We start from the raw sequence: 26437 nt of genomic DNA, 5'->3' as shown, positions 1-26437 counted from the left end.
TCTAAGAAGGTTACAAGGCCAGAGATCTCTCAATCTTCCAAGTCTTGCCTTTTATCACAGTGGCATTTATCGTGCTCTGAGCTTGGCTGGGCCAAGGAAGCGCCTCACCCAGTGAAGTTTATTTGCTCTTCCCAGTGATTCAAGGTTATGGCTCAAGAGCATGTTTGAGGCTGACTGTCTGTCAACCTCTTACCATCTAGAATCTTGTCAAATAGCCTTCCTTTTTGTTATCCCAGAGTGAAAAGAATATCTACCAGCACACTGTTCACTGTTCACACGTGTGCTCTAACATGGGAGATGTGCACACCACTTTGCCCAAGCCCTTTAATACTTGAGCTGCCCTTCTCCAATGACTGTTTTTGCCACGGGACCTTACAGGTCAGCCCAGCAGCTTTGGGAGATTTCTGCTTTCTGTAAAGCTTTGCAGAATCAATATTTTCAAGATCCTTGCATCAAACCCCGATTTTCTTTTATCACATCTGATGGCTACTTTGAAAAGAGCTTGACATTCTTTCAGTCCTGTTATCACTAAATGTAAGACTTGTGACAAAAACTCAGGAGGGAAGGAGACAGATTGCTTGGACCTGTGAGCTGCAGCCTGTATAGCCTGTGTGAGTTCAGTGCTGGTTGAGAGCTTGTCTGTCGTCTTTGAAGATGTCACATCATGCAGACAATGGCACTCCACTGATGTCTCTTTCACCATGCCCGAGTGAAAAGAGTGTGGGTTTCTCAAAAGATTATTCACACCACTTAAACTCATGGCAGCCTCTCAGCTATTTCTGAGGTTTCAGCTTTGTATCAGTGGAGTGATCTGATTCTTTTGAATACATTGGAGATCTGAGACTTAAAGATTATGAGGATACCTATTTTTACACTTTCTAAAGGATACTTTTAAAAGAGATATAACCAGAAGAAAAAGTAATGGGAGTGACTCATGCAATCTAAGCGTGTGAGGAATGATTCACCTCACAAAAAAGATTATTGAGGTAAATTTCCAGCAGTATCAAATGGCTTGATAACCATTTGATAACTGTAACCAATCTGGCTCTGCAGTTCTGAGAGCTGTGAAGCAGTGCCTGAGGGAGACTGCAGCCACCATCCCCTGCCTCTGTGTGCTGGAAGGTATGTGAATAAAAACCAGCCCTGGTAGACTTTGGTATTCAAAACAAACAAAGAATGCTGTGCAACAGAAACAGAAACCTCTGGACAACATACCTCGAATACATAAGTTAGCTTTTAGGGAGAGGAATCAGAGTAATCTGAAGAAGAATTTGACAAGTATTGTAAAAAACACTGGGAAATCCCATCACTACAGGCTTCTGAAAATTATGAGAGTATTCTGGGGAAGGCTGTAACTCCTCAGCCTTGTCATTTGCTGTTGGGACAGCACTGGGCTATATATGTGATTTGGCCTTGTGTGGCCATCTTTTTCTTATGCTCAGTCTGTATTTTAGAGGATATATTCAGTTTAACCACCTATGGGGCTGTGCAGACTTCCTTCACATCCCGGATATGCATTGGTTGTTCTGCTGTAGAATGCATGTGGATGAAGCTTGGAAAATAACTATTTCTAATTTTAAAGATTACCAGTTCTCAAGATATCCTGGCTGTGTGTGTTTCTGATTTTTTTTTTTAACTTTGATAAAACATGGAATTCTTGTCAAATTTGAGTTCTGTTTGAATGAAAATATTGGAAGCTGCCAATTGTTTTTGTAGAGCCATCATTTGCCCTGAGTGACTGGGTCACTCAGTGACATTTTGCTCCCAAAAGACTGTGGTATCATAGGCATGTGCAGTGGAAGTAGAATGTAAGTGTATTTGTTTACTGCAGGATGTGTATTTCTTTTGTGTGTTTTCTTATTTTTTATTCTCTATGATCTTAATGATAATTTAGTAGGATTTTTTTTCTGCTGAATGTTTACTTTATGTAATTATTTATAATAATTCTTAGATTTTCAGAAGAAATTCCAGCAGATGAGAAGGAAAAGGAAAGTGATATTCTTAACATTTTTTCTGTTGCTTCAGGCCATTTATATGAACGTTTTTTAAGGTAAGGAAAGGTAAAAGGGAAAACAAGAATTTCATAGCAATACTCTAAATTTTCTGAGTAAAACTAAGCAACCTAAACAAACTGACTTTTTAAGCAACATCTAATAAATGAATTTTAAAGCCAGAGAAAAGTTATATACAGTGAAGTCTAAATTAATTTTTAAGAACAAAGTGATTCAACATACAGATGTTCAAAAATACCATTGTTCTTTGAAGACAGAAAATGTCTTTCGTGTGTGAAGTACAAACATAAAAGATGAAGTTCAGCCTCTCTGTATAAAGACACAACATGAGTGACTTCATTAGAGTTGTATCTATTTGTGTTTAGTACAAACTGGATTTATTACATGCACATATGGCCTTACTTATCTCAGGGTCCTTTCAATGAGCAGTGATTGCTTTCAAGGAATTCTTACAGTGTTGCCTGATCTGTTCACAACCATCTCTGTTACTTTTCTGATTTGAGCACTGGTTTAGTGATTTGATTGCTGAGTCGTCTGAAGTTTGAGCACTGTGTTTCCTTCCTTCAACCTGCAACTACCTTCATAAAGGGAACGACACATTTACTTTAAAGGAGAAAAAGTAATCTTAAAAAATCCTACCTGCTGCTTTGTCTTATTTTTGAGTTCATTATGTCTTGATTTTTAAGGCAGACTTGACCTCTTGTAAGGTTGTAAGGCATTGCTTATCTGTCTGGTTACACCAAACAAAGGCCATGATAGTGAAAAATAATTGAACCCAAAATAGTAATTCTTACAGTTATTAAGGGTTTTCAGAAGAGGATCTGACATGATCTTTGCTTTTTTTTTTTTTTTTTTTTTTTTTTTTCTTTTCAGCAACCTATTAAACTCAACCAATATATTCTAAAATAAGTTATTTCAGTAGCCAAGTTAATATAAGGTATTAACCATTATTCTAATTTTTTCAGGCACCTCCCCTAGAATAGAACATGTTAATAGATCCACTTTTGAAATTGTTCCTTCTACTATTGCTTAGCCAATCTGGATCAAGTAAGGCCATCTCAAAGTGCCCTTGAACACATGCTCTTTAAAGGTTTTAATTAGGAGTAGATAAAAATTTCTACTTAAATTAGGTTAAAGAAATTATACTTAGAGAGTTTTAGTACTAAGTGCAGTTGAAATTTAATTACCTGTATGTATTTGTTTGTTTATTGTAGACTTATATTTCCACAGAATTATGATGCTTTCTGTCCTACGTCATACAAAAACACCAGTTAAATTTTGGTTTCTGAAAAACTATCTCTCCCCAACATTTAAGGTAGGAGAAAAGCCTTCCTCTTTTTTTTTTCTTTACAATTCTGAGTAATTTTTTTAAATTGAAATTGACTAACTATATCATTCAAATTAAATTTTCACAGTGGAAAATAATCCCTCAATCTATTAAATACCACTATTAGGTAAAAACTTCTCTTCTGGATTGTAAACTGCAGTGATAAATAATAATAATTTATTCTCTTCTGATAAACTCGAAGAGCTTGCATGAAATGCTGTTTCTATTGGTGTAACTGAGGATACTGCCAAAACTAAGGGAACATTTTAAAATAATAGATTATGTAGTCAGTAAGACCAACACAGCTGCAGCTGTTTTGGAGCATTCACTCCTTTTATCCTTTTGTGTGTCTCAAATATGTTCTTCTTTTGGTTCTTTTTCTAGGATGTAATTCCTCACATGGCTAAAAAGTATGGGTTCAAGTATGAGTTGGTCCAGTATAAGTGGCCCCGCTGGCTTTATCAACAGACAGAAAAGCAAAGAATTATCTGGGGCTACAAAATTCTTTTCTTGGATGTTCTTTTCCCTTTGGCTGTGGATAAAATAATATTTGTTGATGCTGACCAGGTAAGCAAAAATAATGGCGTATAACCATATGAGGAATTAATTTGGGCTTAAATTGATCCAGTTTCATTCTCTGTGGCCATTTTATTCAGATGTTGGTCCTAAAAGACTGTTGCAGTTGTACAAACAGAACCAGTGGTGTTGCAGAATGTGAGTGTAAGAATTTCACTTGCCTTCAGTCATGTGGACATTAAGAGTTTTCCTACACTGAGTTGTCCTAAATTGTCTGTGTGGAGAAAAAAGTACCTGGGGAGTTGTACGTGATCTTAAAGTTGCATTTTGCTGAAAGCATATTGAAATGACTCAATCTCTGGGCTGACTGTGAGAGGAATTCTCCACTATGGCCAGTGTCTGAGGTGATTTCGACCATTTGAACAACTTCTAGATGGCTGAAATTCTTCAAGATGAATCCTATCTCTTTTAAATTTGCATGCAGTCCTTCATTCAGGAATGACCATTGTATAATGTACTGAAAGTTAAAGCGCTGTCTCAGATGAGATATTGAAGTGTTTATCACAAGGTTATTAAAAACCTGTAGACAAATTCTGAGGTATTTTGGTCCTTTTCCAAAGCTCGAAAATAAATTAAATTCAGGTGTAGCAATGCAGACTGCAACTCTCTGCAATTTTATCTGGATACACCAATCTGGGAACATTGGTTGTCTGTCCTATCTACTCTGAGGACTTCTCTGTGCTCCCAAATAGCTAAAACTTTTTTTTTTTTTTTTTACCCCTGATAAATTAGGTAAGTGAGGTTTGGTGGAAGAGGGATTGATTAGCAAATAAAGGGCATTTGTAAAATGCCATTAAAACCTCTTTTTGAAAGTACTTTACCATTAGATACAAGGATTTTTCAAATGATGCAATGATTTTGGAGTGCCCAAGCTGGGTAACAAATAAGGAGGATTCTTTAGAAGGGACATGATTGATAGATTTCAAAAGTTAAATTTCCTAATTAAGGAATTTTATATTGGGTAACCAGAAACACTGGTCTGTGAATTAAAAAATTATTGCCAGTTTGATATAATTTACTCAATAAATGTGTTACACAGATGGCCACAGTCAATATTATAATAAACATTAATATTTTTTTTTTTCTTGAACAATAATTTGGTAGATATCTCCCAGTGGAATAGTGTCACCCTGAGTTTTCAGCCTTCTGATGTTTACATTTTCTACTGGAGCTTTCTCACGCATTGTAACATAAACAAAGAGGGATGTTTTGTAGATCATGCATTCCTTCCAGGGGGAAGGACAAATTGATGGACTTCTGGTTTGACCAGTGGGGTCAGAGAGGTGTTAACTTCGTCCCCCAATCCCTGATCAAACCCCAAAAGCTATAATAACCTTGATACTGAAATAAACTTCTTTCTTTCTCATTCTCACAACTGGACGGTGTGGGTGTCATTTTTGTGTCCATCAGGCGACAGGATAGTTTATCTGTACCCCACTGTTGCAGCATCTGAGGGATTTTTTAAATTACAATGAAACGTTGTGAAGCCTCCTGCAATACCTACCCTCATAGAAACAGTACTAAATGCTAAGAATAAACATATTCTTGTTTAGATTGTGAGAAGTGACCTGAAAGAACTCCGAGACCTAGACCTAAATGGAGCTCCTTATGGATACACTCCTTTCTGTGACAGCCGCAGGGAGATGGACGGGTACCGCTTCTGGAAATCGGGATACTGGGCTTCACACCTTGGGAAAAGGAAATACCACATTAGGTAGGACAAGCCCTTACACACTTCTTGTGCAGCTTGTGAATTTGATCCAAATCTGGATCCAGTGGTGTTGGTGTTGATCACTGAGCCATTCTCAGTATGAGATGAATAAGGCAGGAATTCTGATGACATACTGATTTCACCATTTTATGGTGGTTTCAGCCACTTGATAAAGAAAAATATCCCTTCAGGATAGGAACATATTTACTTTCTTCTTACTTTTATTACTGTTATCAAAAAGAAGGGGAAACCTCAGAAATCTTATTTCCTTTTTTTTTTTAATTCTTTTTAGTGCCTTGTATGTTGTGGACCTGAAGAAGTTCAGGAAGATTGCAGCTGGAGACAGGCTTCGGGGCCAGTACCAGGCTCTTAGTCAGGATCCAAACAGTCTGTCAAATCTAGATCAGGTATGTATGGCTTTGAGCATTTCTGGGTTTATTTTCTTTATCTTTTTCAATATGTATAGACTATCTTGTATCTCAACATAAATGTTACATAATTCCAAAACTATTTGCCATTTACTGCTGTTTGGCCCATTTGCAGGAGTGTATATGAGCACATTTAAGAAAACTGAACACTGATGATTATTTTTAATTTAGAAAACGAGGAAAAAACTCCCAACTTACAGGACTTTTCACCTTTATTTGTAGTTGTTCTGTGCGCATTTATGTTTTTCTGATGATAACCCTATATTCTGATAATGGTAATTACATTCTTGTTTTTGCAAGAGCTTGTTTCCTTTCTTTTCTTTTTTACATTAATGTAAATTAAATTTTCTTTTGTAAGTTAACTGCAAATTCACTCTGGTGGTTGCCGTACCTGGTCACCCTGGGGTGGCTGGAGTTTGGATGAACCTCAGAAGGCTTCATAAGTTGGATTGTCTCTGCTTTTGATGTTTTCCTTGTGGAATTACTAAAGCACAGAAAATTTTTACCTGCCTCTAGCAGCAGTAGGATCCCATGGTAGCAAAACCCACATTTCCCAGTGCTTTTCCACACCCCTGCTCTGCAAGCAAGTTTCTCTCTTACATAAAGACATTATTGCAACTTGCATTTCTTCTTCCAGAAACAAAAGTAAAAACTGAAAATAGCAGTTCTTATGATACTGGACAAAGAAAAGTGGAAATACAGCCACACTACAAACTCAGACTAGACTGACACCTGGAGCTGGAGCAGCCTTTAGCTGTTTAAGAGCAAAAGATTGATACAACAGCAACAGTCAGAGTCCACATCTTTCTGGACAACAGAATGAATTACTGGCCCTGATCACTCATGCAGAGTCCTGGTGTGATAGAACTGTGTGTTCTCCAGTCTTACCCACATGTACAAGGTGTCTTTCAGAAAGACCTGGTAATATTCAGAGGTTACAGGGTTTCCACTGTAATGCTGGTTTTCAGAAAATTGGTTTTATCTAATGTTCTCAAAATATTAAAACTTCTCATTTTAAGATTCTTATATTTCCAATTACAGCTTTAATTTGTGATAGCATGTATCTTCTATAAGCCTTTGGATCAAATCAAAAGCCACTTAAGGACCAGGTGTTAAGGTAGCTAAATCTTGGCAGAATGGAACTGGAATTACATTGCAAAGTGAATATCTCAAAGTAATATATTCATAATAATCTGGTTTGACTGTATTGACAGGAACTGCTTGCTGTCTTCTTTGCTAGTTCTTACACAAAATACAGCAATATTCCTGAAGATACAAACCACAGTGCAATGTATTTGAGACCTGGAGAGCTTTCATCTATTTATAAAGATGCATTATAACTCTTTTATTAGTATTTTCATTTTAAATTCCTGTCTGGAGTGATCACTGCCCTTCTCAAAGAAGCAGCAATCTCAGCTCTCTGCTAATCTGCCAGCAGTGCCATTTTTATGGGTGGTAGTTCAGGTTCTTAAATGACAAAAGAGAAGTAGATAGAAGGGGAAATGGTGGTTTAAAATGCCAAGGAGAATAAGTATGGAACTCCTAGGGAGAAAAATTACACATCATAAAAAGAAGACTTCCAGTACAGTAATTTTGTTGAGAGGGTTTTTTGTATTCATTCTTTTTTTGTTGTTTACTTCAAATCCTGAAACTAACAGCTGGCTTTCTACTTTTTACTGCATGTAACAATTTTTAAATTCACAGCTTCTAAAAGTACTGTAGTGACTCAGGAATTGTGATTTCATTTAGAAAGTCAGAGGGCCACAACAGAAAACCATTCTCTCTTCTTTTGGAATTGAAATGGTGATAAACCATTACAAATGGTGATAAACTATCTTCCAAAAATTATAAAGTTTTTTAAAATATAAAGCATTTCAATTAACATTGAATGTCTTGGCTCTCCATATTCTTATATTTGATGTAATTTTTCGGTACTAATGTCTATATTTGAATTAAATTATACATCTTCCATAATGCAGCAATATGTGTTATTTTATGGTCACGTTTAGCAATGTGAATTGGCAAAATAAGATGTGACTAATACTTGAGTACTGACATTTATTCTAAAATACAATGTAAGCATTGCATATGTGAGTGAGCTTACGAATGGGTGTAGCACTTATTGCCCCTGCTGTGAGTGACTGCCTGAGGTGTTTCTCTTTTATAAATGCTGCTCCCTGCATTCAGCCAGATCTTGGTTCAGAGTTCTCATGATGAGACTACCTGACTATGTAATAAAGGTCAAAAAAAACCCAGAAGTGAAGTAAGGAACATACCCCGAGGAGCAATTAAAAGCTTTTCCTTCTCAAGCTCATGTTTCTGGAATCCACTTTCCTAGAAGTCATCTCAATTTAGAGTAGTGGCATAATCTTCTATTATGTTTTTTTGAGTTGGGGGTTGTTTTTTTCAAATTTAAGGAACAGAAAGCTGGTTTGAGTTTTGCTTTTTAGAGGTATTTATGGTATGACAGGCAGTATCTGAACCAGGGGTTATTAGACAGAAGTATTGCTTATGTCAAGGTAAGGGAGGACAGAGGTAAGGACCAGAAAAATTTGCTTGACAAATGAGAGGTGGAATTGGCCATCAAAGTGAGCGTGACTAAGTATTGAATCTGCTTGGAAAAGAACTAGGTGAGCCCTTAGAAGGAAATGTAAGAACAATTTGCAGAAATGGTAATGGCAAAGATACATTTAAACAGCAGCTTGGTAATCAGTTACATTACATTCAGTGCTGATATATGATTTTATAAACTTTGTACAGGATCTTCCCAATAATATGATTCATCAAGTAGCCATTAAGTCTCTCCCTCAGGAGTGGCTTTGGTGTGAAACCTGGTGTGATGACAAATCCAAGAAAAAGGCTAAAACAATAGACCTGGTGAGTTGATCCTGACTTAAATGAGTTATACAGATTAACAAGTTTGCTGTGATTTCTGGGGCTTTTCAGGTTGTGTGTCATGTCATGAAGCCAGCCTTGCTGGAACATTCCATCCCTTCCCATGAAACATTTTCTCCTCTGAGACCTCTCCCACTTGCTCTGTACCAAATCTGCTTACATTAAAACTGAAAACTGTACCAAAAAATTAAATGTTGTTGTCTCTTAACTGGATGGGATTGAGGCTTTTCATGCCTATGCATGTACTTTCCTTTTAATTGTTCCATAGTCAGCCAAGTTACTGGAACTGTGAGGAAGTGCTGTTACCTGTCTGGGCACTATGGGCTGCTGTCCTTCTCCCCACATAGAAGGTTCCTCCAGAACCTTATCATGGTTTTCTTGGTCTGTTTCATTGCTGTAAATAGGAGATAAAGCAAAGTTTTTAAAGTGTTCAGGACACTTACCCATGTTTAGGAAGAAGAAAGTTTCTTTCTTTGGGAATAGAAACAGAGACAAAAATCTTTTTTCCTGTCATTATTATCCTCATCCCATTTTTCCCCCATTTAGATTTTCTGACAATACACACACACTATTTGTGATGCTTTAGATATAATTTGAAAGAAAAACAGACAGTTGGAATTTGGCGTGATTTTTCAGTATGTAAATAGTTTTGTTTTGTGTCTTTGCAGATGTTGGAATGAGTTTGTTTGTGCTCTAAAGACAGGTGCTCTCTGTTCAAAACCCACATCAGGCTGAGTTTCAATGTGCCCATGTCAATCTTGCATCTCCCTGGGCAACACTGTCTAAATCTTAGTAGTCTCGTGCCAGCCGTGTCTGTGCTATACTTGCAGTCAGCGAAAAGAAAAGTATTTACAATTCATTTGAGCTAATTTCTCTGTTTTGTTTACATCTAATATGCTTTAAACTTTCAGTGCAACAACCCCCAGACCAAAGAACCAAAACTAAAGGCTGCTGTCCGGATAGTTCCTGAATGGGTTGATTATGACTCTGAGATCCGAAACTTAATACAGCAAATTGAAAGAGAGAAGAAAAGTCGAACATCATTATTTCAAAAAGGTGATTTAAATACATATTCAGCTGTTAGCTTTTAAAAATTAAATATTAGTCTAGTTGAAATTGAGATTTGGGTCAGCAGGCACAAATCTTCTATCTGTGTAATTTCCCTTGTTCTTAGAGAAATGGTGTGGGGTTTGATAGTTGTGTGATGCTTCTTTACACAGGAGTTACACTGCCAGGACAAAACCTCTTGTTTCATGCCAGAATCTAAGAGAAAGCTCAGTAGTCTCCTGTTCCTGGACCTCAAACACAACCAACAGTCACACATAATTTTAGCCACAAATATTAAATAAGGCACATTAGCTTAAACTTCACTTGGATAATCTAAAGCTTGTGTCTATTAAGCAGCAGGGAACTGAGTATTAATTTGCCTCTGCATCTCTCACTCCAGGCTTATCTACTCAGGCCTTTTTGCACTAGACTAAATTCTATTTTAGTTAGTTTGGGGATGAGGTTTGGGTTTTTTGTTTGTTTGGGGGGTTGTTTTTTTGTTGGTTTTTTTTTTAAACTAAACAGTTTTAAACTGAATTAGTTAAATAGCATGAAAATCATGACAAAGAAAACCCAAAACCAAATCAACCAAACACACATACAAGACTCCCACTAAGACTTGACTTCTTGGACTAATGTGAAACAAGATGAAAAAATGATCCGAGCTCTCAGGGTTGATCAAAAAACATAGCAGATAAATATTCAAGTGTCTTGAGTAGAGGAACAAATTCACTTTTCCTTAGAAATAATTCTTATTAGGTTTTATTCTTTGTGAAAGCTCCTGGTCAGCTTGTAGCAAGGCTCCAAAAATGAAGTCCATGTTGCTGAACTATTGATTAGCAGGAAATGGAAAGTAAAGGACTTTCTCCACGTCTTAGAAACCCAGGACCTGTCTCTTATGTAACTCTTTTGTGTATATTTTTTCTGCTTTGGTTACAGGTCTCAAACATGATGAACTTTAGCACAGGTCGTGACCAGCAATGGTGACAGCTCGAGTCTTCTGGGAAGGACTGAATGGAATTTACAGCTGTTTCATTGGCACTATTTGCAACATTCTTTAATGTAAAGTCAAATATTTTATAACTTAAAGTGTTATTTAAAACATTTTAAATGCAATACAAAAATGAGAAATCCACAGGTTACCTGGGGGTTTGGGGTTTTTTAACTGGTATGGAGCAGCTTTCCCGATAGCTTTGCTTTTCTTTTCCTTCTTTAAAGTACAGTTTGCCCAGAGGACTTTGAAGAAAGATGTGTTCAGCATTGTCAGTCTGGGGAGGACACACACATTTAACATGTACTTGAAAACTGTTCTGTGCATATTCCATGAATCAGGCTACTACATTTAACTATAAAAATTTTGGTTATATGCCCAGTTTTGTCCCTCAAGAAGTGCCGTGGTCACAAGAAAGAATTTCATAAAAAATAAGATGAGAAACAAAAGATAAACACAAAGATAACTCCACATGGAAGCTAAAGCAAGGAATGACACTCTCCATTTATTATGCAGAATTGCTGCACTATTACAGATTTTTAACACTAATTTTTGATTGTTAGGCTCCTTTTTGCCACTTAAATAGTGTGTGATAAAGTTCCATTATGGTTTTGGTTGAGGTGATTTTCCAACCAGCGTACATTGCATCAGAAGGTCAGTACCTGAAAGCTGCTTCTACTCACTTTTGATTATCATCATCCTGTTTGTAACTGAAAATAAAATAATAAAATACTTGAGTATTTTTTGGCTATCATTGGTGTCTCCTGTAATTTTCTAAACCTGTACTCACAAAACAGTTGCTTTAATGGATACTGTGGTCCCACAAAAATTGCAGGGAAAAATTCTTGCAATATACGTTATTTGAAAATGGGGAATTTGTGTCTTAAAGTGGAAATCTGGTGCCTTAAATACACACCCTGTTGTTTGGGCTGTGCTGGTTTCAAAATGGGATTGGATGAGACCACACATTCTTCTAAGAAGTCTTCCGCTTTAAACACTTGAAATGATAAAAGACCAGGTGATTTGTACTAAGTGGGTGAATCAGCAAGGACTGCACATTATTTTCATAGCAGCAAATAACTGAATAAACAATAAGAGAAATTAAGCAGAATTTGTATCCACTGTTGTTGTCCTCAGCTGTTGGTTATTTACAATTCTTACTGTAAGAGTGAGTATTTATAATCACACCTTGCTGGTATTTTTCAGGCCATATTACTAAGGAATGTGAAACATACAGATTTTTTTACATCTCTTTATAGTTTCTGTGGTTTTACCTGTATGTATTTTGAAGAGTTTTAACACATCACATACAGATTTTTAGATGGCTGTTGAGGGATTTCCTTTGTTGTGAAGTACTTGAGGGAGTATTTCCTGTGTAACCCAGTGTCAGTAAAGCCTCATGTCAGTTCTCTTTATGTCTGTCCCATTTCAGTGCCGGAGCCGTTTTGTTATGCTTGTTCTCTTAATTACTTCAGATCATGTAGCAAGTCAAACATATTTGAACATAAAGTTTTAAGTTGGTATTTTTGTACCATGGAGATGGATTTGTAATTGACTTAGTAGATGCCTATGTACCATTACTATAAATTCTATGTGTAACAAGGAAGTAACTGATTTGCCATAGCAGAGAACAAAACTCCCAAACCATTGTTCAACTGTTGGCTGCATTCTTTTATTTTATTTTCAAAGTATTTTTCTGAGCTTCCTGGTGCCTGCCTCTGCAGCAGCATTTCACATGGACCTGCCTTGGCATTCCAAGCTTGACACATATATTGGAAAACTTGCTTTAGGACAAAAGTTAAAGGTTCTTTAAGAAACCTTAGTTTTCTTTAATTATGATTATCTGTGTGAGAATGTTATGCAGTATAAAAAATGGGTAATTCATGCACTGATTTCATGTTCGTTTTCGCTGTAGCATCCTGTTTTTAAAATTGGATTACCTCTACTGGCTTTAAAAAAAGAAATAGTATTTAAAGAACTATTTCCTTGAGATTGCTTAAATGATTAGAATATAATTTTATAAATGTAATTTGCTGAAGATATTTTGAAAGTGTAAAAGGTTTCATGCAATTTTCTACAGTGTTTTATATATTTGTACAAAATGTTCTTGTGGGGTTTTTTCTGCATACTACTTGTCTCAAAGAAAGCTCTTTTTTGAGAAATACAATGGTTTATAAAATAAGAAATGTCTCACAAATATAGTCACTACTTTTTAAAGATCTCTTTAAGGCAGCACTTTGAGTCATTAGCATGTCATTATATTTTTAATAAATCAATGTGTATGTTGTACAAAATATTAAAAGGTACCACTGGAAAAAAAAAAAATCGAGTATTTTCTGTTCTCCCTTTCTATATTACACACTAACCATTCGCTAGTTAACAGAGCCAAAGGAAAAAAAATGGCAGCAACTCAACTGTCTTTCATCTATACAAGTGTTTTTGCAGGGAAGCAACAGCAACGTTCAAAACAAGAGGCAGCTGCTGTGAGGTGAGGTGTAAAGATTCAGAGAGCTGATTTCTTATTTCCTGTCAGTCTGCTCTGCTCTGTGAAAGAAAACACAGCCTCATTTAGAGTGTTGCCAAAACCTGGTGCAACTCTGTAAATAAGCAAAGGAATATTTGAACTATTCACATGAAAGGGTTTTACAATTTATTCTCCTATGACAGTTTCTTTTCTACACACTGATCTTGAGAGCAGGTGACAATTTTAACAGAAAATGAACAAACTAGGGATTAGTGCAGTATTGTTGATGAGCCAGAGCTTTAGTATTAAAAATATTTCTCAGTAAGGTTCCTTTTAACCTATTCCCTGAATCAAGTACTTGCCTTCAGTCTGACATTTCATGGAATCACAGGATATCAGGTTGGAAAGGATCACCTGGTCCAGCCTTCTTTGGCAAAAGCATGGTCACAAGATGACCCAGCACCCAGTCAGGCAAATCTTTGTCCAGCATTGGGGAATCCAGCATTTCCCAGGGCTATTCCAAGGGCTGGGTGTTCTCACTGTGAAATCAGCACCCTACAGGGCTTCTACAAGGCTTCTACAATTGCTCTAGTTGACTTCTGCACATCCGAGGTTCTCTTCCACACCGAACCTGGCTGCTTCCTCCTCCCATCCCCTGCCTGCAGAAGTGCATTTCTGCACAGCTCCACCTTCAAACCTGAAGAGCAAGGCGAGGAAAGAAGGGAAGACAAATATACAGCGGTGCTTTCTTGTCATCATAAATATCTTTATTGTGAAAAATACCATAAAATAATTCCCACAGTTCTAGAAAAAAACAGTTCTTGCTTTGTAGATTTATGATTCCATAAAAAGACATTTGATAATTTGAAACATTTGATAAATCTCTGGCTAGCTTTACTTATCCTTCTTAAAACATGAAGCTGCTACTTAGTGATTTGCTGAGGGCAAAAAAAAAATTATTCTCCCATTTATTTTGTTACAGCTTTATGGATAAAAGTGTGTATTACAGAGCAAACAATACCTTACAGTAAGGCACTTTTGAATACAACTAACCTGCTATGCTATCCTGGCTAGTTTCCAGCAAAGCTCCTATAAATCACAGCCCTAAACAGAAGAATAATTCTTGTTCCAAAGACTAGTCTGAGAACTGAAATGATAACAAGCATTAAGGTTGTTTTTTTAAAAAAAGTTTAAGCTAACATTTTCTGCATATGTCACAAATTTGAGCGCTTCAGTTTATAATTCACTTTGAATCTCTTTTAATACTGATCAATTATTGTATCCGTATTTTACCAAGTAAAATATGCTCCCTCCCTTCATTTTAAAACAAGCTGGAAACGAGTTTATTAAAACTGAAAGAACTCCACAGAGGAAGTCCGCATCTAGACACAGGCCAATGATGGGAACGATGCTTCATGCACATCTCAGGGTTGACAAACTACTGTGACATTTACTCCAATGTTCAGTTACTGAACATTATTGCACTACAGCCACCCACAAATAAATAAAAAGGCGAGTTCAGCTTCCTCGCGTGGCGCCTGCATCATTAACACTCAGCGTGGGACCAGCGCCTCATTTCCCAGAGTCCCATCAGGAAATGCAGCGCCGGAGCCGGAGAGCGTTGCAATGTAAATGGTTTCTTTTTAACACAACTTTGTCTTTCTGTGTTAGCAGAATACCTCAGCACCCTCCAGAACACCATCAGGGTGGTAACACTTCTTGTAAACAGCAGCTGCTCAATACTAGGAAAGCCTTGTTCTCCGCTGTCGCTTTTTGCTATTGTTTCCAAGAACCTGTCTTCCAACAGTAGGAATCTATGAACAGCAATCATGCATTAATCATCTTCCTTCTTCTACTGACTACATTCAAGCCTTCTTGTTCTTAAAATGTAATTTTCCCATTCCCATTCTTTCACTTTCCAATTCACACAGTCCTTTTTTGTTCCTGAATGCTCCCGGCCTACAGCAGCACTGTCCCGCTGCCTCTGAGAAACAAACCCACACTGCTCCAACATCAGTGCCTTGAAAAATTCACTCATGAGGGAACATCTTATTCATCCTCTAGACAAAAAAAAAATTAAACCCCACGGAACAATTCTCTCAGCTCGAGCTTTTGAAGCTGCACAAGGGCAGTCCTTTGAAAGAGGACTTATTCCCAGCAGTCCCCTGGCACACCAGCACAGCTGTCTGTAGTCTTTACTGTGACTTCCCACAGCCCAACCCCTCCTGCATGTACAAAATCGGGCACAGTGCTCACGTTGCTCATTGAACACTGATTTAGAAGCAGCCCCCGCTCTAGGGGACAAGGCAATACAGAAGCATTCCATTGGCTCACACACCACCCCAGGGCTGGCGCAGCTCTCACCCCTCAGGGCACAGGGCTGACAAGAGCCGCAGGACACAGGACAGCTGCCCTCCACACCCACCTGCCCGATTTCAGGTACTGCCAGCAAGCAGCAGGGGCAGAGGCCAAGCCCACAGGGCAGCAGGTCCCTCACTGTGCAGGCAGTTCCTGTGTCTGAGCTGTGCCTGGCCTTGAGTGCTCTGAACAGCCCTGAGCATGTCCAACAGGTGACAAGCACAAGTTAAACTTGTAGAAAGTCATTCAACTTAGTGAACATCCAGCACTGGAGTTCACCAGGCTGCTGTGGTGGTTTTGTACCATAAACCATTAGCCACCCAAGCTCCTCAGTTTGAAGATGAATTTGTGAACACTGATCTTTAAATTGCTGTTGAAAAACTTTTTACAAAGCCACATGGCCTTGCAATTAATGTTGGTGAAGTACTTGAGGCAGGAGCCAAGGGTTCTGCTTCAACAGCAACTTCATCTACAGTAAGACAATTCCCCCTTTCAGATTGAAGGCCTTATTTGCTAATTTCATTTGTTTTACTAAACCTGCTTAGGTTTTCAAGTGCCAAGAGTTGAAGCGAGAGAAGATTCCTATCAACTGATTATTGTTTTCCAGTTAAAATCCAATCAAGAGAACACTGATGAACTGTAATTCTTGCATTCCAAGAAAATGGCTGCTGATGAAACTCAGTAATTATGTCAGTAATTATGACAGATGCAGTTACAGAACTAGAAGACTCCTCACTCTTACCAGCTGCAGCCCTGGTAACACCACACAGTGCATTCAAACAACTCCACCAGCTACACCAAACCCATTTTAAATACGTGCATATAGAAAAAAACTTAAAAACAGACTTTTGGCTACTGGGAAGTGAGTCCCTCTTTCTGCACAGCTGTCTCTGCAGTACCAATGCTGTTATATTAAACATAAATTACTACAATTTCATGTAGTACTAACTCCCTGTTGCATCACCCAGCAGAACTGAAGTTGTATTACAGGGTAAAGCTGGAGTTAGTATCACATTCCTGCAGTGCACTCACATCATAATCTGCCTCAGTTCTGACTTTATGTACAGAAGCAACAAATTGCTGCAAGTCAGGGAAATGTCACATCAGATTTTCTGCTCAAATCTCAAGCAGATATTTTGTTAAAGTGCAAACTACTCAAAAATCATACCTAAATAAACACCCAAAAGCACATTCAGAAAAGAACTGTTAAGAAAAACAAGTCTTTCCCCCACCCCCATCTCACTGCTGACAATTCCACCAACGAAATCACCCCAATTAATTTCAGGTTAGTAAACAACAAAGTGAGCAGGTGTGTCAGATACAGTTACTCTCAAGCACTCTTCATCCAGAGTGATTGTTGGGACTGGTTCAGTGCCCAGCCTCTTCCCCACCTCTGGCACTGCCAACACCAATCCAGCAGGTGGTCACTTGGGCTTCCTTTTAAAAATACTGGGAGATGGATCATTCTGCTGAGCACAACCAACATTTGTTAACGTAGAGACTACAGCAACTACCCTTGCCATGTTTATTAGGCCCCAATCCAGAAAAATATTTACATGCATTTTTATCTTTAAGCGTATATTTGAGTTCTAAATTTAAGTGTTGTCCTAAGTAGCATCTTACTGCTTTTTCCATCCGCAAAGGAATAAACATGTCCTGCATATCCACAGCAAATACACAGGCAGCACAACCCCCATCAGTATGAGCTTGTCAAGCTCATCACAAACCAAACCCAATGAAAGAGAAAAGGAGCTTTCTTCCAGTGCAGTAAGACTCCGGGTTAAGGACAACATTATAAAAATTAAGATTTTGGGTCTTGAATTGAGAGACTTTTTATTTTTCAATGATTTAAGTAAAAAACAGCAGCAGCCACCAGAAACAGTCTTAGCTCTAACTGAAATGAAATTTGAATGTAAATGGTCCTCCTCCAGAACCAAAGGGGTTGAATCCTTGCCACGTGTTCCAGCTCCTGTGGAACGGGTTGTTGCCACCCTGCTGACTCTCAGCATCCAGTGGGTCCTCTCCAGCATCAAACTTCCGCCTCATTTCTGGGGGAAACAAAACCAATGTGGAATCATGGCACAGGAATAACAGGGCTGCCCTGGAGTACTTCAGTTGCTTTTATACTCTAAATGCAATTTGCAATAGCACCCGAAGAAGGAGGAGACACACATATCCTTGGCATAAGTATATCCAGAGTTAGTAAATCCTAGAAATCTCTACAAGATGTTATCCCTAGAAGAGACCTTCAAAATATAATTTTATTTGACTTTTAACAAAAGTCACTGAAACACAATAATTACAGATTACATCTGACTTCATGCAATAGACTGAATACAAGTATTAGTGCACTGCTTTCTCAAGATGGGTAACGGCAGAAAGGGAAAATGGGAAGCTGAAATACTTATTATGACTTACACTTTTGTTTTGACATAGATGTAGAAAAAGTAACTAAAAATATGAAGCCACTGCATCATTACCTGGGTCAGTGAGGACTTCTTTAGCAGCTGCAATATCGATGAATTTCTTTTCTGCTTTCTTCTTTTCTTCCTCACTCTGGAAGTTATCAGGGTGCCACTGGGATGCCAGCTTTCTGTAAGCTTTTATGATTTCTTGCTTTCGAGCATTTCTGGATGGACAGAATCACAGATAACTTCACTTTCTTATTGCTCTTATGCCACACTAATGAAGTTTAAAATAAACACTGAGACACTAATTAAGGGCATCAGGAAAGTTATGAGGTGCTGTTAACCTTCTGCAAGTGACACTGAAGACTCTTTACACAAAACAAAGGAAGCTAGTTGCAACCTTAAGCAAAGATTCCTCGCTCTCTCCTTCACCACCCATACACTTCTCTTGGAAAGATGCTACTGCCAGTGACTCTGCAGAATGCAGCTCTCAGTCTGAGGAATTTACCATCAGCTGAGTAACAAAAAACAGAGATCAAATAAGTTCACAATTGGAAGGATGACCAATACTAGTTCAGAACTTTTCTTGCTCCTCATTAGCAAGGGAAGTTGTTCAGCCAGTTCTTCCAGACTCATCCAATCTATTACACTATCTGCCATAATTTTTGGTTTTTTTAGTAATTCTTGCCAGTCTTCATTTTTTCCCCAACTCATTCATAGGACTCAGGATCATCTACACTAAGAATTTCTTCCTAAAGAATTTATTTTCTCTCTTCCTGCTGTTGTTTTGCCATTCTTTCTAAAGGAATTATAAACAAATGCCACTTCACGAGCTGAACGCTAAAAATTAGTACAGCAGAAGAGTGAAGATAGCTATCAAGATACAGAACAAAAATTAACACTCAGCAGAACAAATTCAAGTGATCAGCCCTAGAAGTACTGGTTTAAATAACCACCTTTCACATCATCATCTCTGGAATTAGTATCTCACCTTTTTACTCCCAGGATTTTATAATAATCCCTCTTCTGAGATTGCTTCAGCATTCTCTGGGCACGTTCCAGCCCTTCCCGAATCTGCTGGTCATTTTCACTATTGGCTTGAGCAGTCTCATAGTCTTTAATAGCTTTAATAAAAAAAAGTCAATGAAAAAAGGTTACACAACTCTACAAACTTCCAGTTAAAGAACTCAGCCACTCAACAAAACTAAAGTTTTGTTATTACCATATATAAACAGCAAAGCTTTAGTTTCAACTTGACATGTTTTGGGTTTTTTTCTAAATTAGAAAACCTTGGAAGAGAGGAAATTCACTTTCACATATGAATTAGGTAATTTTCTTTCTTTAGGTTCATCACACTTGAGGGAAATGAAAGAGAAGGGAGGGTACCAATGTAGGTTGCAGCATTCTCTAGACATTACTACAGCCACAAGGATAAACAGAATGAGTATCTAGGACTGGGATGAGGAAACAAAAACCAAGAAGAAAGATTCAGCAATGAGTACTTGAAAAGCCCACTGCACATTAGTCCCACATTGCTGTTCAAGGATGAATTAACCAGTTTCTTCCCCAGTCTGCACTCGATCAACACAATAGAAAGTTTCCTCTTTAGTGACTATGAAGACAGATTCCAAACTACCAGTAAGTTCATGTAAGCAAATGGCAAACAGTGGCTTTCTTACACCTCTGCATGCAAAATATGCAGTTATATTTTAGTAGGTTTTTTTCCAAAGGCATGCTCTCACTTTTATTTCAAGAGCTGCATCTCTCAGGAATAAAAGCAAGAGAAGAAATTTTTTAGAAATTTGAGGTCTACACTTCTTTAAGTAAATTCTATTATCATTGCAAGTGCTTAAGACACCAAGTTTATATATTCTTTAATATTGAAATTTATCAAGGGAAACAAGTTGAAGTCTTTAATGAGACTACTTTTCTTTCACTGTTCTAATCCTCAAGGTCTCATTTGCAGATCCAAGTCTCTTAGGTTTCTCAAGTTAGACAAAGTACTTGCATCAGATTATTTCCAAGCAGATGCTATTTCTCAGCAGGTGTTACATTTGTTTTTCACTCTTTCTGAGCAAGACAGCAGGAAGTGCTAATGAATTTGTATTACCCAGACATCTGATACCACTGCAATCTTGTTTCAGTTATTGAAAAAAAAAAAAAAAAGTCCAAAAGTACTGCCAGAACCCAAACAATTTCCTAGGCTACTACAAATCAAACAAAATTTCTATTCATTTTCATATCACAGGACACTGCCTTTGCTGCTTAAATCGTTTTGGCTTCTACAGATATTTTTAATAATTTGTCCAGTCATGAAAAACCCCAAGACAGAGTGTGCACTAATACATGTGCTGAATATATACTATTAAAACTAATAAAAGCAGTGAAAATGCAGGGATTTCATTATGCTGCTTTATTGCCCCAATAATTTTAAGCCCCACTGAACTTAATCTCCTTCAGGTAATACTAGGAGGGGCTAGCAGAATGTCTTGCCAAATGCAGGTCAGATTGCTCAGCCTCACTGAGCACCACATCACCTACAGCACCACTGTGGGAAACCTGGTTGGGGTCAACTATTTACAATTTACAGGATCAGATTTCTCTTCTTTTTTTTCTAAATCGACTTCCTTATTTAAGGACTGCAAGCATTAAGCACAAGGGAAGGTGTTTCAGTGCTGCACACTGCAGAGGAAATGCATCCAGCACACTCAGCAAGTACACATTGTACCTTCCGTCTGCTTTTGATGGCACGCTCCAGTGCAGGGATTTTTTACTCTTTCAGAAAGCTAATTGCTCTCTCCATCTGAGGGGTGAGGGTTGGAAGCATGTGGAGCAGGATGGCAGCTTCATGACCACAAGAAGTTCGCTATGAAGCCAGGAGACTTATTACTAATTCCTAGTATGCCAAGTGAGATATTTGATCAATTCTTTTGAGCCACTATTTCTAAAAGCAGTAGTACCTCACAAACAAAAGAGTCACTGCTGCTTCTTACTGGTCTGCTATTTCAGAAAGCTTCCTTTCACCCTGCTCCACGACATGAAAGGAACAACTACTTCCCAGCATCACTTTCAGTTTAAATACTTCAGTCAAATCTAATTCTCATTATTTCAGTACAAGAACCTTCATGATCTCTCAAAAGGTAATCATACTCTATCTCTAAACTGCTTCACTGGCTTTGGTATCTTGTGAATTTCTGAACCAGAGGCAGATTAATTCTGTATGTGGAATGATGGCAAATTTCCCATCAAACATGAGTAACTGCAGACAATCTACATGCATACCAAGACTCTTAGAAATAAGAGAAGTAGTTTATGCTTTTACTGAAACCTCTACAGTAGTAGACTGGGAAGGGGAAAAAAAGAAGACAGAAAAAAAAAATCAGTATGTTCTGACCAATTTTTAAACAGTAAGGCAGGTTTTTTTCCTTTTTTTTGACAAAACTTGTCCTCTAGACAGATAGACTCCTGTACTTATGAGGTATGCCAAAAATGGAGTCATTAAACACCTGTCTCTGTAGACAAGCCCTGGATCCCATGTGATTATGAAGTAATTAAAACCATTTCATGAACACAGCTTTACACAGTGAACTGCATCTTGAATGCTTAACAATAATCACCTTCAAAGTTCTGAATTACAAGTACTTTTAAACTTCCTACCTTTAACAGGAAAATGGGTGCCTCCAGCTTGAAATTTGTTTTTGAGGAAAGAACGAAAATAATTTTGTCCCTTTAAATATGAGAGTACAATTTTAATTGCTCTGGTGTTCTCCATGGCAAAGAGAACCCAGCCATCAAAGGATAAATGAAGACACCTCCAGGCAGACGAACACTAATGGGCTGTAATGCTGCTGATGGAGGCTCTGCTGGAAGGCAGAGTGTAACTGCAACCACCTCACTGGTGTCAAGGGCAGCAGGAAGGCACAGGAGACGATACAGAACCTGGAGAAGCTCAGTTCTGCTCTAGCATGGCTCCTCACTTGGAAGCCAAGCCCAAGGCCAGCAGGCACCAGCACAGGAAATAAGCTCTCTCAGATCCCAGGTATGTCCTCTCTGTTTCCTTATGTCCTGTAACAGGGAGCCATTTGCCCCAGCACAAGACCAGGTTAGCTGTCTGCATTTGTGCAGAACCTTGTTACAAAACTTTTCTTTCCTCCTATTCACAACAGTCTGAGTCATCCTCCCTGGAGGTATTCAGAACTGATGCAGATATGGCATTTGGGGACAGGGTTTAGAGGTGGACTTGGCAGTGCTGGGTTAATGGTTGGACTTCATAATCTTAGAGGTAATTTCTATCACTCTATGTAATAGGATGCATTATACAGAAACTCCATATGGATACAGCCTCAGGAATAGAATCAGTTTACTCTGAGCAACACTACAGAGATCCACGGAGGAGAAGCAATGGCTGTTACCTTCCTCTGCCCTCAGCACATGCTAGGGAATAGAACAGTGCTATTTCATGCTGCCATCTCAAGACATGAAAATGGAGCTCCTAAAATGGATTTACATTATCTTACCTCTAATTACCTTTTACTTCTAAATGCAATTCTCTGACACTGTGCAGCTTACTCAACTCAGACATTTTATATAATCAGCAGTCTCATTAAACATCCTGAACATGGTCCACTGTTACAAAGACTACTCTGCTGTAGATAAAACAAGTACATTCCACTTACACTAATCAAGACAAAATTACAACCAAGTACTTTTGTAAAGCAGCAACTACCAGAGCTAATTAAGGATAACACAGCATAGAATCAAGGTGCATGTTAAAAAAAAAAGCCTTTGAAACGCTGACATTTTAAATGTCCACATAAAGTATGTGCCAATGGCACACAAGTGTACCTTCTTCATACATGTCTTCTAGCAAATAAGCTTCTGCTCTGTCTTTCAGGGCATTCACATTGGTTGGTTCCAGCTGCAGAACTTCTGTACAAAGTTTGATGGCTTCTGTAGCCTGCTGATTCTAGAGAGGTAAAAAGAAAAACCAAGCTGATGTAGTTTTGAGAGTTCTGTTTCATGTTTGTCTTGAAGACATTTACAGAGGAAGATAAGCAGAATTACCTTTGATAAGCAGTGACAGATCCTTTCTTTGGCACGAGTAGAATAAACTGGGACCTCTGGCTCAGTTTTCATTACAGTTTCATATTTACTGATAGCATCCTCATACCTGTTTAAATCACAAGGCACAGTATGATGAAATGTAATCACTATCTCAAGGTGCTGCATTTTATTTAAAAATTCTTAAAATCCGCAAATTCTCCATCTTTCTGCCAAAGGACTTTCCCTTTAAGAGCCTTAAAGGTGAGGTGCAAAACAGCAGTATGAAGAAAACTTGCAGGCACTTCAAGAATTACATCCCCATTCCCTTTCCTGTGCTGTGAGATGGAAGAGCAGGCACTAGGCCTGTCAGGCTTATGCAGGAAGCAACAACTGCCATCCCTTACCATGCACAGCCAAGGGTCTCCAGATTTGCCTCCTGTCCAACGTGACACTGCACTTCAAAATAAACATCTCCCCTGCTGATATCTGAGACGGACTCAATTCTGTGCTCACAGTAAGAGTCCATACTGACTATCTGCACACTACAAAAGGTACCTATTCACAGAGGTACAAAAAGGCTCCTTATGCCAGTTTTAATCAGGCAGATATTTTCTCCTTTTCTTCTTCACAAGTCACAGAGTGAAGTGTTATTACTGTAGTGTGTGAAGGACACAAAATGCTAAAGTTACATGGTTTGTGGGAGAAACAGATTAGAATATTTACCTAAAAATGCAAGAGTAAGATTGAATCCACAGGCTGCTACAAACTAGAAAAGCGCAAGCTCTCAGACTCCCTGAAACTGCACTGATGCTGGATAAAGTAAGTGAAAAGTGTCCACTCTGGCTTAATAAAACTGGATCAGTTGTGCTTATTCACATTGTTCATGTACTTTATTTTAAAAAGCCACCTTGACAATGTCTAATGATTGGTTTGGGGTCCTTACAGTTGGATGTCATGTGCTTGGGAACACAAAATTAAAGTAAACCAAGAACTACAAGAATACACAGGTACTATCTATCATTTAACAGGGTGCATAGAAGAAAAAAAAAGCTTTTCAGTCAGAACACTTCTGTCATCAAGGCACTGCAGAGTTACTAAGTGATTTTAGTCTTAAGACACGGTCCTTTCATCACAGAACAGACGAAGTTGGAAGTCTTGGAAATAATCTGGTCTAACCCCACTGCCCATGCAGGGCCACCTCTAGAAATCTCCCTATGACTCTGTCCAAAATGCTTTTGTATAACTCTGAAGTGGGGAGATTCCATAACACCCCCAGACAACCTGCACTAACGGCAATAGGGCAGTGTAAAAGTAATTTCCTGATGTTCCAAGGGAATTTCCTGCACCAATTTGCACACACTGACCTCATCCCATCAAAGAACAGCATCAAGCAGAGCCTGGCTTGGCCCTCTTTGCACCCTCCCTTCAGGTACATTGACAAAATCACCCTGTGGCAGAGAAGTCTCAGGGCAAACACTCTCAGCCAGCTCAGCCTTTCCCTGCAAGAGACAGATTCTCCCCACCTCCAATACAAGTGGAACTTCCTTGGACTTTCTCAGCAGCTTCATCTCTCCTGCACTGGTGAGCCCAGTGCTTGGGTGTGGTCTCCTCAGTGCTGAGTAATAATACATGAGCAGAAAACTCTCATCCCTATGTTTGTCTTACTACCTGCTGCAGAAAGAAGTTAAGTATGCAAAAGGGACACAGTGGCATCAGAAGGAATCAGAATAGAATAGTTGCTATGCGAGTCAATATTTATTTTAATTGTAATTTGAGAGCTCTGCTCAGTACCCACTTCAACTGACACATGCAAAAAGCATCACTTTAATCAGCTCCTCAATCAGTAAGCTGGTGCCTCAACTGTGTTTTTGGTTTTTTTTTTTTTCCCTAACATATCAGTGAATACTTACCTTCCTTCTCTGATGAATTCCTCCGCTGACTCAATCTGCTTATTGAGTTTCTTTACTTGCTTATAGAGAGAGAAGCATTGCTTATGGTCTTGGTCCAGTTTCAGACACTCCCGGACCTCACTTTTCACAGGGAGAGGGGAAAAAACCCAACAAACAAACAAAGAAACAAAAACAAAAACCTAGGTCATCACATGCTATGAAATGTTACCTAAAGACACAATGCAGCATTATATAAACTGTCCAGAACAACACTTGAGCACTTGAGTTCTCTAGAGTAATTTCTCCCTTCATCCAAATATTAACAAAATGAAACAAACAACAGTCTTCCAAAACATACGGGGATATTTATCAGGTTTTGGTTTTAATTCTTCTGTCTTGCCAAACACACAAAAGGTTTAATGTTATGTTAATAACTGACTAAAGAGCTGAAGAGTACCTTTGAAAAAAAAAAAAAAAATAAAAGGCACTCTGTGAAAGAAATTATATTCAGCAGTTAACAGATGAATATATGAGAAAATTACCATCAATTGTAACTCAGCTATATTACAAAATTCTTACACTAGAGTGTATTTCGTGCTGCTTGGAACAGAAAGCACAGCTAAGACACAAACCTCCTTGATGGAATCTCAGCCCAGCCTTAGTCTGATGTTTCAGTATGAAGAATGTTTAATCAGACTCTGATTAGGGAAAATAGCTCTCAAAATAGTCCAAAGTATAAAAAAATAAAAAAACCCTCCAGAATGCCATCATATGAAGGAATAAATGTTTTGGATCCCACAGAGTCATCACAGCACAACCATGATGTCAATTTCAGGAAGAGATTAGAAAATTTTATTTTGTTCTTAAGCACATAAAGAAGTATCTTATTATTTGAAAATAAGTCGGCCTTTAAGGGGAAGAAACTTAGGGAAGGACAAGAGTAAGCACCCAGCAAGTCCAAGAGCTACAGAACTCTTTCTTAGCATGTGTCATGATGCAAAAAAAAAAAAATCATGGGATCAGATGAGAATAAAGGAAAGAGGCCTATCCCTTTCATTCTGATTAGGGAATGCCTAATGCAAACCAATTACTTCCATGTTTACTTTTGGCCAGCTATAAAATGAATTTTTGCAATTATAATCACATGCAGTTTTCATCTACCAAAGAAAGAAACACAGGCTCTCTCAGTTCTCTTCACCTTATTGAAGGGATTCTGTGGCAGAAATCATATTGGAAAGGTTCTGGAGATGAAGGCAGCCCACCTGAAATTATGATTGGCACAGAAACC

General features: G+C 38.2%; 2 protein-coding genes across 4 annotated transcripts in view; one reads left to right on the top strand and one right to left on the bottom strand.

Annotated features, from left to right (window-relative positions):
• UGGT2 (UDP-glucose glycoprotein glucosyltransferase 2) overlaps window positions 1-12255 on the top strand; it is a 79419-nt gene extending 67164 nt beyond the window's left edge. Inside the window, exons 32-39 of one of the 2 annotated variants that reach the window (XM_066313445.1) lie at window positions 1952-2050; window positions 3243-3327; window positions 3724-3906; window positions 5469-5629; window positions 5919-6033; window positions 8815-8931; window positions 9861-10005; window positions 10936-12255. In XM_066313445.1, the coding sequence (XP_066169542.1) occupies window positions 1952-2050; window positions 3243-3327; window positions 3724-3906; window positions 5469-5629; window positions 5919-6033; window positions 8815-8931; window positions 9861-10005; window positions 10936-10958 (928 nt within the window). In that variant the 3' untranslated portion in view covers window positions 10959-12255. Of the gene's footprint in view, window positions 1-1951; window positions 2051-3226; window positions 3328-3723; window positions 3907-5468; window positions 5630-5918; window positions 6034-8814; window positions 8932-9860; window positions 10006-10935 lie in introns of those variants that run through there. The other variant, XM_066313446.1, reaches the window with a different exon arrangement.
• Window positions 12256-17616: 5361 nt separating this feature from the next.
• Window positions 17617-26437, bottom strand: part of DNAJC3 (DnaJ heat shock protein family (Hsp40) member C3) — a 28729-nt gene continuing 19908 nt past the window's right edge. For both annotated transcript variants that reach the window (XM_066313447.1, XM_066313448.1), the window contains 6 exons: window positions 25171-25290; window positions 23282-23387; window positions 23063-23183; window positions 19209-19341; window positions 18290-18438; window positions 17617-17857 (listed from right to left, as the gene is read on the bottom strand). In XM_066313447.1, coding sequence (XP_066169544.1) covers window positions 17700-17857; window positions 18290-18438; window positions 19209-19341; window positions 23063-23183; window positions 23282-23387; window positions 25171-25290 — 787 coding nt within the window. In that variant the 3' untranslated portion in view covers window positions 17617-17699. The remainder of the gene's footprint in view (window positions 17858-18289; window positions 18439-19208; window positions 19342-23062; window positions 23184-23281; window positions 23388-25170; window positions 25291-26437) is intronic.

This window comes from Sylvia atricapilla, chromosome 2, assembly GCF_009819655.1.
Source record: "Sylvia atricapilla isolate bSylAtr1 chromosome 2, bSylAtr1.pri, whole genome shotgun sequence".
NCBI classification, from domain to species: domain Eukaryota; kingdom Metazoa; phylum Chordata; class Aves; order Passeriformes; family Sylviidae; genus Sylvia; species Sylvia atricapilla.
The sequence above is the reverse complement of the archived record's forward strand: the minus strand, read 5'-3'. Positions and strand labels throughout refer to the sequence as shown.